At 47.2% G+C, this 13,108-nt stretch overlaps 1 protein-coding gene across 1 annotated transcript; it reads left to right on the plus strand.

The window, feature by feature from the left end:
- The first annotated feature begins 289 nt into the window (after positions 1–289).
- On the plus strand, positions 290–11,985 carry FAM161B (FAM161 centrosomal protein B). The gene is made up of 9 exons (XM_065871651.1): positions 290–356; positions 2,686–3,005; positions 3,778–4,328; positions 5,870–6,216; positions 6,703–6,830; positions 8,712–8,876; positions 9,103–9,202; positions 10,649–10,791; positions 11,847–11,985. Exons 1-9 carry the CDS (start codon positions 303–305, stop codon positions 11,983–11,985), a joined length of 1,947 nt encoding a protein of 648 aa, XP_065727723.1. The 5' UTR covers positions 290–302.
- The last annotated feature ends 1,123 nt before the right edge of the window (positions 11,986–13,108 follow it).

Consider the following 13,108-nt stretch of genomic DNA (forward strand, 5'->3'; position numbering starts at 1 on the left):
GGGCTCGCCTGGGGTTAGCACTTCCGGAGCAGAGCTCTCCAGTCACAGGCCGCTTGAGCCGCCACCTCAAAACCGGAAGTATAACGTGCAAAGAGAATAGGCCAATCAGAAAACGAACTTTGCCTGATTGGGCGGGATAGATTAGAGGCTGCCTGGGAAGGGGACTGGTTCGTGTATCCGCCTCGGAGCCAATCAGAGGCTCAAGCTAGAAAGGGGAGGAACCTGACCCGCTTAGCTTGCACCTCCACTGCCGCTGTCATCCCCGCTGTCTCCGCCGCTTCTGTCTCTTCCCCACTGAGAAGATGACCGTGGGGAGGTCTGCGGGAGCCTCCGGCGGCGCTCAGTGGAGCCGTCAGGTGAGGGGAGAAAAAGAAGGGGAGTTATCGTTTCTGCGCCCCGGAAAGGAATCCCTAAGAGAGGAAACTGTTTGAAGTTGCCTTGGAGACAGACGGCAAGGGCGTGTCACAGGGGCGTGGGATTAAAACGGGCAGTGTTTACGGATGCGGAGGCGGACTCCGGGACCTGAACCCCTTGAGCCCTTACGTCAGGCTCCTTATAGAACCATAGAAATGGCCCCCAGTTTCCGCTTATCCTCTCAACCACCCCAGGACTAATAGCACGATTGTTGTCTCCATTTTGTAGAAGAGAAAAATGAGGCGCAAAGAGATTAAGAAATTTGCCCCCAAATTCATAGAGACAAAGTAAATTGGTGGTCGCTTAGGGGTTGGGGAATGAGGAGGGTTAGGGAAAATAGGGAGTGACTGCTAAATGGAATGGGGTCTTTTGGGGGGTTATTAAAATTGATTGTGGTGATGGTTGCCCAACTCTGACTATACTGAAACCCACTGAATTGTACACTTGTATGAATTGTATAGTAGGTGTGAATTATATCAATAAAGTCGTTTTTTTTTGTTTGTTTGTTTTTTTGCGGTACGTGGGCCTCTCACTGTTGGGGCCTCTCCCGTTGCGGAGCACAGGCTCCGGACGCGCAGGCTCAGCGGTCATGGCTCACGGGCCCAGCCGCTCCGCCGCATGTGGGATCTTCCCGGACCAGGGCACGAACCTGTGTCCCCTGCATCGGCAGGCAGACTCTCAACCACTGCGCCACCGGGGAAGCCCAATAAAGTCGTTTTTTAAAAAAGGAATTCTCCTAAAATCACACGCTCTTTAGTAGCAGAGCGAGGGCTAGAGCACATACATACCTTTGACTCAGAATCCAGTGTTCTTTTCAGTATTAGAGCTGGACCCAGTTCAACCATCACCAAGTGTCACTTGGAGGCCTGCAGCGGCCCTTCCCAACTGGTTTCCAGCTGCAACCAACCAGTCACCCTGTGCGGTCCCATCATGGCCCCAGCCTGCTTCTTTCAGGATATCTCTTGCTACTATCCTCCAACCACACTGGCCCTCTTTCTACCTCTCCAAAAGTCCAAAATTTTGTCCCTGCCTCAAGACCTTTGTATTTGCTTTTCTTTGAACCCCAAACCCACTTACCCCAGATCTTAGCAAGGCTGGAGTTTTTCTCACCAATCAGGTGTCAGTCTACAAGTCCTCCGCAGTGAGAAAGTAAAAATCATCCCAGGACTGGGAAAGTAAAACTCAGACTGTAACAGACCCAGATGAGGCCAGCAGCAATATCAGCAGAAATCAGTATTTCTCACAGGGCCACACTGTACCTGCAAAACGACTAATACCCCATACTTCTAAATGAGTATGCTTACTTATCAATTACTTACTCAGCCCTACTTTGCTCTTGTCACCTTTTGAATAAAAATTGCTCATTCACCCACTTACTAAACTGTGCCCTCTTTCTGACGGCATCCATCCATCCTTGCTTCCCCTAACCCTCCTCAGAATCATTCAGGACAAGCCAACCCTAGAAAAAGCCCCCACCCCGTGCCAAGTTCCCTATACTTTCCAACGGTATGCTGTAGCAAATTAATAAACCTAGTTCTGATTACAGGTACATTCCTAGTGGTCTTTATCTGATGGGCTTTTATCAACAGAAAAGCGTCCCATAGCCACTCCGTCACTCTATAATCTCACAGTTTCATTGCTTTTATTGGATTTATTACCATCTTACATTAGCTTTCTCCCTTCACTAGGATGTAAGCCTCATGGGAGTAGGGACCTTGTTTGTCTTGTTCGCAGCCTAATACTCAATGCACATGAGGCACCCAATAAATATTTTCTGAATGAATGGAGTATTTAAGCCCAGCTGGATTTCCCACTTTCTAGGACTCTTTCAGCTCGACCACACTGTCTCTCCTGTTAATTACTCATTCCTAGTAACAGGGTAGGAAAGTAGCTAGAATATGAGGAAAGCAGCGGTATAGACAAGGGAAGCAGGAAAACGAAGATTGGCAACAAGTAGGTAAAACCCAAGTAGGGCAGGTCCCAGAGTGTGGCCAAAGTTACAGGTAGGATTCCTGGAGAGCAGGGGTGCATGGTGAAGGTAGGTTCTCCATAAATGCTCACCGGACTGCATGAACCAACTTCAGCTCTCTGCTTCCCTTTCCCACCCTTCAACCAAGCACACCTCATTTACCAATATGTGAAATTTCTTTAAAGCAAGGAACACATTTTTCTTTGTCCCCCGCCTCAGTCCCTAATGTGTACTTATTTAAAATGAAATTAGTAGTTTTTAAATCACAGTTTGACCCACAGTCTTCCTCTATTTCATTTCAGATATTTCCCCCCAAATCCTCCTCAGACACAGAGGCAGAAGAGGAGCTGTGTGGGAATGGGCTGGTTTTGCCCAGGGCTGGCAAACTCGGTGAGTTCATCAGCCCAGAGGAGGAGACAGATTCTACTTCTGACTCAACTGCGAATTTTTACGAGACCCTGCAGGCACTAAGGCAGAAAGACAGGTGGCGCCTGTTGGAATCCCTTTATCTGTCTGACCCAGACAGTGATGAAAGCCTCTCTGAAGATGATGAAGACCTGGAGAGTTTCTTCCAAGACAAAGGCAGGGGGAAGCCACAGGTGCAACTCCCCCCCTCTCCGAGGTAAGGCAGTGCAGTTCAACAGCTGCCTCACTGCACAATTCTGGCCAAGTCACATCATGACTCTGGGCCTCACCTTCCTCCTTAGTAAAACAGAGACCACTCCTGCAAGTGCCACCTACCCAGGCTTCAGCCCAGAATCAGCCAAACATGTTCTGATTCCTACCCAGCAGTCCTGAATCACTTTGGGTAACCTTGAGTCACCTGAAGGTTTGGGATCAATTAAAGAGATGCATTTCCCAAATATACTACCTCCCTGAGAATGGCAACAAGGTCCATTTCCCTTGGCCAAGCCCTGCTATATGCATATATACTTTATCTCATTTAATATTTACTTTCTCCTCCCAACCACCCTGTAAGTAGATACTATTTTTGCCATTCTACAGATGAAGAAATTGAGGTTCCAAGAGAACCTTGCTCAAGGTCACAGCTGGTCATTGTTTGAAGCAAGATTGGAACCTGGGCCTAACTCTAAAGGCTTCCTGTGCACGAATGCACTCTTCTCTCTACTGAATGAAAATATTAAGAGTGCAAAGTGGCCATTCTCAGGTCCATTCTAAGGAGAGACTTTCTACTAGGGCTGCTAGGATGGCCTGTGGGAAGGAGAGAAGCCTGGTTGAGAAAGGCGCAGGCCTAGAGGCCTGTGGGGCTGCAATGTGAGGCTGAGAAACTAACTGTGACCTGCTGGAGGGGAGGGGGAAGGAGGAGGATCTTGGAGGAGCCAGGCCTCCTGGCCCCCCTGTCCTCCACGCACAGAGCTGCTCTCTTCCCACAGGTGTGGCTCCATGAGGCGCTGCAGCTCCTTGAGCAACCTGCCCTCCGACCTTCCCAAGGCTCAGCCTCAGCCACCCTCCAGCTCCAGGCCTCCCTCCCAGCACAGAAGCATCAGCTCCTGGGCATCATCCATCACCGTCCCTCAGCCGTTCCGCATGACGCTGCGCGAGGCCTGGAAGAAGGCCCAGTGGCTGGCCTCCCCTGCCTCCTTTGAGCATGAGAGGCAGAAGGCCCAGAAGCAGGGCCAGGAGGAGGCCGAGTGCCACCGGCAGTTCCGGGCACAGCCTGTGCCTGCGCACGTCTACTTGCCCCTCTACCAGGAGATCATGGAGCGCAACGAGGCACGCAGGCGGGCAGGGATCCAGAAGAGGAAGGAACTGCTCCTCTCTTCCTTGAAGCCCTTCAGCTTCCTGGGGAAGGACGAGCAGCGAAAGAAAGCCATTCAACAGAGGGACCTGGTTGCCACAGCTAAGGCCAAAGTCCCCAAGCAGAAGGCCATCCGGAGGATCCCCACAGCCATTCTGGAGCCAGCCCTCGGGGACAAACTCCAGGGTAAAGACATCCTTGCCTCCTGCCTGCCTCCTGCCTGGGGGTACCAAGCAGTGCTGTGGGGGTTTAGTCGGGCTCAGGGGTCACCCTGGCTCGGAGATGGGCTGTTCGGGCGGACCCGCTAGAGGCCTTGCTCAGTGCAGGCCACGGGGTAGGGTTGGATCTGCCCATACAATGGGGGCGCCTAGTCGGGAGAGGAGTAGGAGGCCCCGGGTTCATCCCGTTGACCTCACCTGGCTCAGTGAGTGGATACGAAGCCCTCTGCGGCAGCACGGGTGCCAGAGCAGAGAATCAGTGAGACATCTGAGTACCACCCTAGGCCCGCGCCACCACTAGCCAGCTGCCCCGAGGAAAGCCCCCCACATCCTGTGAGGTACTCAGTTCAAGACGCATAGCTCAGTTAAAGGACTCTGGCTTTATTCGCTCATTCCGTAGCATGCGCCACGTCCCAGGCGTGAATAAGTAGACGTGGAGTTTGCGGACATGGGAGGGAGACCAATAATTACAAATCAAACACTTGCAGGAGTTAAAGGGGGAAGCCTAGGGGTCCAATGTCACCTACAACAGAGGGACCTGACTTAGAGTGTGATGAGTGGTGGGAACAGTTAGGGAAAGTCCTGAGGGAAAGTGAGCACTGACCCTGAAGGAGGAGCCATGGTGAATTCAACGAAGAGGGAAGAAGAGTGTACCAGGCAAAGGTAATAGCAAGAAAGCTGAGCACACCCAAGGCATGGAAAGGTAGAGGGGAGACAGAAGAGGAGTGGGGGGTGGGCAGACAGGCACAGGCCAGACCTGGGGCCTTGTAGGCCATGGGAGGGAGTTTGGACTTCATCCCAAGGGCAGGGGGAGCCACTGAAGGGTTTTAAGTAGGGTGGCTCGTGATCAGATACGAAGTTCAGAAAGCTCACTCTGCTGTGGAGATAATTATAGGGGGACGGGCAAGTCCAGAGGGATGTTGATCTGTAGGAGCCTATTTCAGTGATTCAACTGAGAAATTATGAAACTAGTAGCAGGGAGGATGAGAAGAGGCTGGACCGGAGAGCGGTTAAAGAGGAGGAGGCGGCAGGACTGATGAGCGAGGAGGACGTGAGAACAGTGTGGGCAGTGGGCTTGGGCAGTTGGGTGGACGGTGGGGCCTCTGCCTGAGAAGGGAGACCTGGGAGAGGAGCAGGTGACTGGCCCATCCCTCCTGCTCCATCTCTGAGGAAGGAACTGTAGAAAGTGCTCAGTTAGTGTAAATGGTAGCTGCTTCTGCAGCCTGATTGGCACACAGCAGTGGTGTCCTAGTCAACATTCATTAAGGCACTCTCCAGGAAAAAAAAAGGAAGTTGATTTGCAGTGTTTGCCATTTTCATGGTATAAATACTCCTATCCTGGCCAATTTCAAGCTTTCCACACGATGCCAACTAGCTCGGAAAATTCCTGAAAAGTTAATGCTGAGTTCCAGCACACTAACTGCGAGTGTTTAAGAGGGAAAGCTCACCACACCTTTTGGGTTGAGGCTTGGTCCCTTCTCACCCCTTGCTCCCCTGACTTCTCCACAGAAGCTGAGCTCTTGAGGAAAATTCGCATCCAGATGAGAGCCCTGGACATGCTCCAGATGGCCTCCTCCCCCATTGCCTCCTCCAGTGGCCGGGCTGACTCACAGCCTCGAATAGCCACCCGGACCCGGGAGGAGAAGCTTGGGTTTCTGCACACTGACTTTGGATTCCAGCCTCGGGTGAATCCTGCCGTCCCTGACTATGAAGAACTTTACAAGGCCTTCCAGAAAAGAGCTGCCAAGAGAAGAGACACCCAGGAGGTGACTCGCAACAAGCCCTTCTTGCTGAGAACCGCCAGTCTGCGTCGTACTCCTCGGCCCTGTGATGCTGCCGCCTCTGAAGGGAGGAGGGTGAGAGCCCAGGCCACTGCAGGAGGGTCAGGGCTGAGGCCCTAAACACAGGAGGGGCCAGGTCTCAATGGAAGGCACTTCTCATGACACTTTTCTATCTTAATTTTTTTAAAACAGCGGCTCAGCTGTAAGCAGATCCACGGTTCCTAAAAATTTAAGACCACAAGAATACTTCCCTTCCTTCCCTCTCTGTAGAGGGATTTTTCAGAAATAAGTGCAAGCAAGTCTGGAAGGCAGGGAGTTGGGGTCAATTGCCATGTCCCAATACCAATTCCAAAGAATTCTTCTCATTTAATTAAAAACTTTGGGATTGATATCCAAGTCTTGCCCTGTTTAACTAAACTCAAGATCCCATTACCCTTGCCTTAACCCCAAGAAAGAACTGAAGATTCTCTCTGACTAGTCCTTCGCTAAAATTGAATCCTAGTTAAGATAGAAACTAATTGCACGTGCTGTCCTACCAATATTAGCCTTCATTTCTTCTAGGAATATCCACAGCCACCCGGCACACCCCTGCCAAGGAGTCGTTCTCTGAGTGGCCTTGCTTCCCTCTCTGCCAACACCCTCCCCGTGCACATCACAGACGCCACCAGGAAGAGGGAATCTGCAGTCAGGTGAGTGGTCAGGCTGCATGAGATCCACAGTGCTCAGATCTTGGCCCCAGTGCTGGAAAGCACTCTGCTGCTGGGCCTTCTCTCCTGTTATCAGAGAGACCGAAAGGGGTGGAAAGGGAGTCTTGATCAGGACAGGAATTCATGTGACTCTCCACACTTAGTGCTGGAGAACACTTAACCATCACTCAGCCAATATTCTTGGGGGACTTACTTTGTGCCAGGCACAGCATTAAGGCTGGAGATACCTTATAGAACCTATAGTTTAATATCTAGTCTGAAATACAGAAAGGCAAAGAAGCAACTATCACATCTTGTGAGTAGCACAATGATGGGGAAATGCAGGGGACTGTGGCGGGGAGGGGTGGGGGCGGGCACTGGGCAGCCTGGGTCTTTTGTAATAGATGCCTGAGGTGAAACCTGAAGAATGAGAAGTCAGCCAGACAAAGGCTGGAAAGAAACAAGTTTCCAAACAGAATAACAAGCATAAAGACCCACTGGTGAAAGAGGAAGGAAGCATTAGGAACAGGAATTCAGAGAAGCCTGAACCTGTGTGTGACCCTGCCACAAAGAAGATGAGGCATCCATCGCATAGGTTTGAGATTCTCTGAGTTCCATCTTGGGGAACTATTAGAAGTTGGTTGGGAAGCAGGAGCCTCCTTATTTTTAACTCTTTAACTGACCTGACTCTGTCATGGTAGTCTCATCCAGCCAGCACCCCAGCAGGAATTCCTCCACTAGGCCTCTGAGCTGAAGTCAGCAGGAGAGGTCATGCTGTAACTGGTGGCTTAGCTCTGGGAGAGGACTGGCATCTCAGTGCCTTCCTGTGGGGCTCACAGAGGAGTACATGGAATCTACTTGGCTCTTTAAGACCCACAACAGGGATTTTGGAAATGTATTTAGAATCCAAGGTATACTCCCTCCTTCCTCAGATTTCACAGCGTTACTGAATCAAGGCTAAATGCATCAGAATCCTGAAGTCCCACTACGATAGGTCTCATGAACCAGACAGTGGCCCACCTGCAGAGAATGTCCATATCTGCGTTCTGGCAATAGGGAGTTTGACATATTAGCAGATTAAACTGTCATGCCCTCCTTCCTAATAAGTCCATTTGAATATAAACACCCTACTGCAAGAGTCTTGACTGTTTTTTCTTTTGGTAGAACTCTCCATAGTACCTTGTAGAATGGTATTTGTACAAACTAAGTGCTGCTGGTTGACCCCAAATTGTGCATTGAGGGAGGCCCATTTCCAGTTCTCTGTGGAAATGCAGGTTTGTATTCCCAAAGGACCATGAACCCAGGCACCTTCCAGCCCACCATTTACAGCACAGTTGTCAAGGGCAGAGGCTTGGGAGTCAGACATCCTGGTTCTAATCTTGGCTTTTCCACTGGCATGCTGGGTAGCTTCAAGCAAGTGGTTTACCCTCCCTGAGGGTCAATCTTGTTGCCTATAAAAAGGGAGACTTACAGTCCTTACCTCACAGGGCAGCTATGAAAATTTACAAAAGCTAATGGCTATAAAGCACTTATTGGTGCCTGTCTGCACGTGGTTCAGTGTAGGTAGCTCAGCAAATGGTAGCAATTAGTATTATTTTGTTTCCAGATGGCAGGACACCTGAGTGTAAGAATATTTTAACTCATGTTTTTCAGTTCAATTAGTGAACTTCTCCTGGAGTAGAAATTCACTGTCCATAGTGCTGGGAAGGCTTCATCTGCCAGTGCATTTAATCCAGAATCTTCTTCTTTCTGAAATGCCAGTGTGGTAAATTACTCACCCATTCATAGAAAAAACCAACTGACTTTCCAGAGAGGTTACTAAGATTGCTTCTAAAGTATACCCAGGTTGGTCATTTGTATTCTTTTTTTGCCTCTTCCCTTTAGAAGTTCACTTGAGAAAAAAGACAAAGCAGATCAAAGTACTCAGTGGTCGGAGATGCACAAAAAGAAGTGTCAGGCGATATCTAAATCTGTGACCTTGCGTGCAAAAGCCATGGATCCCCATAAAAGCCTGGAGGAGGTGTTCAAAGCAAAGCTGAAAGAGAATCGGTCGGTGTCCTCTGTGTGTCTAAGGAATAACTATCTTGGGAGCCATTTGTCTTGAAAATGGCAAAATGGGGTTATTACAGTAGGCTCCTGTAACCATAGTCAAGGATTTTGACAGGCACAGTTAGGAATTTACCATGTCTGTGGGAGTTATTCCACTTAACTGAAATTAAAGGTATTCCGGATTGGAAAAACCTGGAATTCATTCTAAAAATCTTGTTAATTCCAGGAACAATGACCGTAAAAGAGCAAAAGAGTATAAGAAAGAATTGGAGGAAATGAAGAAGAGAATACAAATAAGGCCCTATCTCTTCGAACAAGTTACCAAGGTAAATCTAAACCGTCATTCACTTTCTTTCTGTCTTAGATGAAAGGGCTCTTAGAAATTATGAAACAGCTTAATATCTGGGTATTAAACACTTCCTTTAGGCTCAGATTCTAAATTTGGCTCATTTTATTACTACCATCTTTCCCCAAAGTTAAGTAGTACACTGGTGAACATTGGACTGATTTCATCCAAGACTGGATTCCAAAGGCATCTATAAAGGGATATTTCACTTCCTGGGGTTTTCTCTATAGTCTAGCCTTCAGCTTGAATCAGAGTGGGGGTTAGATCCCAGGCATACAATTGACAGTTTGGCTGTGTTGGAGTATCTTTAACTGGCTAATGTCATCTCTCCTCCTGTAGTGCTGGTGCCATAGGCACCCCCAGCCTCTACAGCTGTGGCACATTTATAGATCTTCAGGGGTTGAGATGCTCACAAGCACCCCACAAGGCCTCTTCCAGATTAAGTGGCTTTCTGGCTGGAAGAGTCACTTTAAGATGTTCTCTAGACTCCTAGGGAAGTTGGACACAGTTGAGATCTCCCTAAGGAAGCTCTGGGGCTACTTGAACAGTCTTAGAAAGGCCACCATCCCAGATAGCTTTGAGCTGCATCAAGCTCTGTAGATCTCTCTCCTCTCCCGAGTTTCAAACAAAAGTTGGCATTCCCTAGTGACCTGGTTCCAAATGTTGGGCATTATCTGTCCTACAGCCAGTGCATTATTTAGGCATTTCCTGGGTCCAGTCCTTCCCAATCCCCTACATATTACACACACACTGGACTGTCTTGGATTTACTTAGCAACTTGCATTGCTAAGTAAAAATTTCTCATAATGACGTTTGCTCTTCATGTTAGCTTTTTCCTAGCAAGCTCACTCTCAGATCTCAAAAGATCTTTCACCACTCTAGGAAAAATGCAAAGTACTCTATATGACTTTGCTCTTGAACACTTAAACAAACAAAAAATAACCTTTTTCTGGTCTACATGCATACCATCCATCCTGTTAAGAATGTTACAAGTGCAGCTTATTTTCAATTTGTTATATTTCAGTGTTCCTGATGATGGTTTGGTTGCTTTTAAATGTTAAAAATGTTTTTAGTCCATCTTTTTCATCTGGGTCTCACTTGGTCTTCCAAAAATCTAAATCCTTGCCTCACAAAGGTGTGGTTCCCAAAACAACAGGTGGCATCTCCTGAGAGTATTAGAAATACAGAATTGCAGGCCCCATCTGAGAACTACCTAATAAGAATCTACATTTTAACCCGATCTTCAGGTAGGTTCCTATGTACTTTAAAGCTTGAAAATAAGGCTCTAAGTAATTTTCATACAAATCTGTTCCAGCACTACTGGGGGGGGGGGGGTGGAAAAGCAGCATTATAAGCATACAGATTAAGCAAACAATTCAGAATTATCTGGTAATTCAGCTACAGCAGATTAACTTCCATTCCACAGGACCTTGCCAGGAAGGAAGCAGAACAACGGTATCGAGACACCCTGAAGCATGCTGGGCTGGATGAAGACTTTGTGAGGAACAAGGGTCAGGGCAACCGGGCTTTACAGTGCAAGGAGCAATCAGAAGTCCGTGATTGTCCCAGGTAATCGGAGATACTGCTGTCATCCTGCAGCTCTCAAGTCGCATCTCTAGTAATGCCACTGGGAGGAAGCTTTAGAACAGTCACTCATATTTTGAGATCACAATCCTGTATTTATAGAACACTAATCTAGAGATCTCCAAGTAACACATTTAAATTTGGTGAGTAGTGCAGTTGTGAATAAAATATAGCTATTGTGTATTAGGTCTAGATTCCTTCAATTTGAAAGAGATCATTTTTCCAATCCCAGTCCAATGCCATCAGTCAAAAGTACTTCTACTTCAATTCTGAAGAAAAATCATGTATATTTTTACTTCCTATAAAATGATAAACTACACTCTTCATTTATTTACTTATTGGATAAGTGAAAGTAAAAACCGTTATAGGGCCACAATAAAAGCTGTAAATATCCTGTACAATCAAAGCCTTTCTTTTCCCCTCAGCTTGGTCACCATGGCTTGTTCAAATCTAGCTTTTTTAAAATAATAAATTTATTTATTTATTTATGGCTGCGTCAGGTCTTCTTCGTTGCTGCGCGCGGGCTTTCTCTAGTTGCGCTAAGCGGGGTCTGCTCTTCATTGCTGTGCACAGGCTTCTGACTGCGGTGGCTTCTCTTGTTGTGGAGCACAGGCTCTAGGCACGTGGGCTTTAGTAGCTGTGGCTTGTGGACTGTAGAGCACAGGCTTAGTTGCTCTGTGGCATGTGGGATCTTCCCAGACCAGGGCTCGAACCTGTGTCCCCTGCATTGGCAGGCAGATTCTGCACCACTGCACCACCAGGGAAGTCCCAAATCTAGCATTTTTTAAAGGCAACTCATTAGCACCACCTCCTCCATTGATATCATATAAGTCAAAGGGAGAAAAGCACAGTATTTCTATTACTCTAAATTTTGTTTCAAGTCCTAGTAGCTCTTCCCCTAATTCCTATCTCAGTTTTCCCCCTAGAAATTTGCCTTTATACCCCATACAAAATAATGATAATGTTGAAACCATGCTTAAGCCTTACAAGATGCTTCCTTTGATATTTAAAATTTTATAATTCTTTAATTTATTCTGCAGCACTCATGAAACTACAAAATTCGGCATCAGGAATCCACGGCAGGATTTAGAAGAATCTCTAGAACAGCCTACAAGCCCCAAGAAAGAACTAGAGGAGCTGTCTTATGAATTACCAGATAATCTCAAATCATTTGGTTAATCAGTATACTTCAAACGACTGCTTTCGAATAATATCAAGCAGCTACCTTGGGGGTTGAGTCAAGGCAGGCAAAACTTGGGTTTTGAGTTATGGTTACTTTTGGAGAATGGGGGAAAGAAAAGTAGATAACAGAGAATGGTCCGAGTAAATCAAAGTGGAGAAGTTCAGGGTAGAGGGAGCAGAGCTAATTAAGGGTTCTTGCTTTGTGCCTCACACTTAAGCATACAGGTACAGAAAAAAGGGCATAAGCCCAAATGCCTACAGAGGCTAGTCAGGAAACACATGGGGCAAATGGGCTGGCTGTCAGATTAGGAGGAGATAGTAGAGACTAGAGAATATCAACCCTGATGGAATACAGGCCCAGAATTGCCAGATAAACCACATTTTCAACAGAAACCAGAAATGTGCATGTCGGCAACTAATTTAAAACTTACTGGGAATTCCCTGGCCGTCCAGTGGTTAGGACTCCACGCTTTCACTGCCAAGGGCGTGCGGTTCAATCCCTGATCGGGGAACTACGATCCCACAAGCTGAGCAGCCCGGCCAAAAAAAAAAAATTTATTTGGAAATAATACGTGGGAAAAACAAAACATGTTTGTATATCAGATTAGCCCATGGGGGATGACAAATTTGCAACCCCAAATACGGGGTTTTTCAGCCTCAGCACTATTGATATTTTGGGCCAGATGAGTCTGTGCTGGGTGAGGGAGCTATACATTGTAGGATGGTTAGCAGTACCCCTGGCCTCTATTTACTAGATGCCAATAGCACCCCTCTCCTCAGTTATGACAACCAAAAATGTCTCCAGATATTATGAAAAGTCCCCTGGGTGGCAAAATGTCCTTGGTTGAAAACCACTGTTCTAGTATAAAAGTAAGGCTACTGGAAGCCAAAACTGGCATTTTAAGAATACAAGTAATTGATATGAACTCAGTCTATCTAGCACAGGATAATTATGCATGTCATTAACAAATTAAGAACTATAATTATTTAAAACAGCAGTTAATTCTTTGCTGTTATCTGCTTAGAATGTGTCACTGTGTGCATGTGTGTACTATGTTAGCATGAGGTTCATTTTAATAAATTTGAAACTTCTGACAGCCATGATTTTCTAGTAGGTGAT

Source organism: Phocoena phocoena, chromosome 2 (genome assembly GCF_963924675.1).
Source record: "Phocoena phocoena chromosome 2, mPhoPho1.1, whole genome shotgun sequence".
Taxonomy (NCBI): domain Eukaryota; kingdom Metazoa; phylum Chordata; class Mammalia; order Artiodactyla; family Phocoenidae; genus Phocoena; species Phocoena phocoena.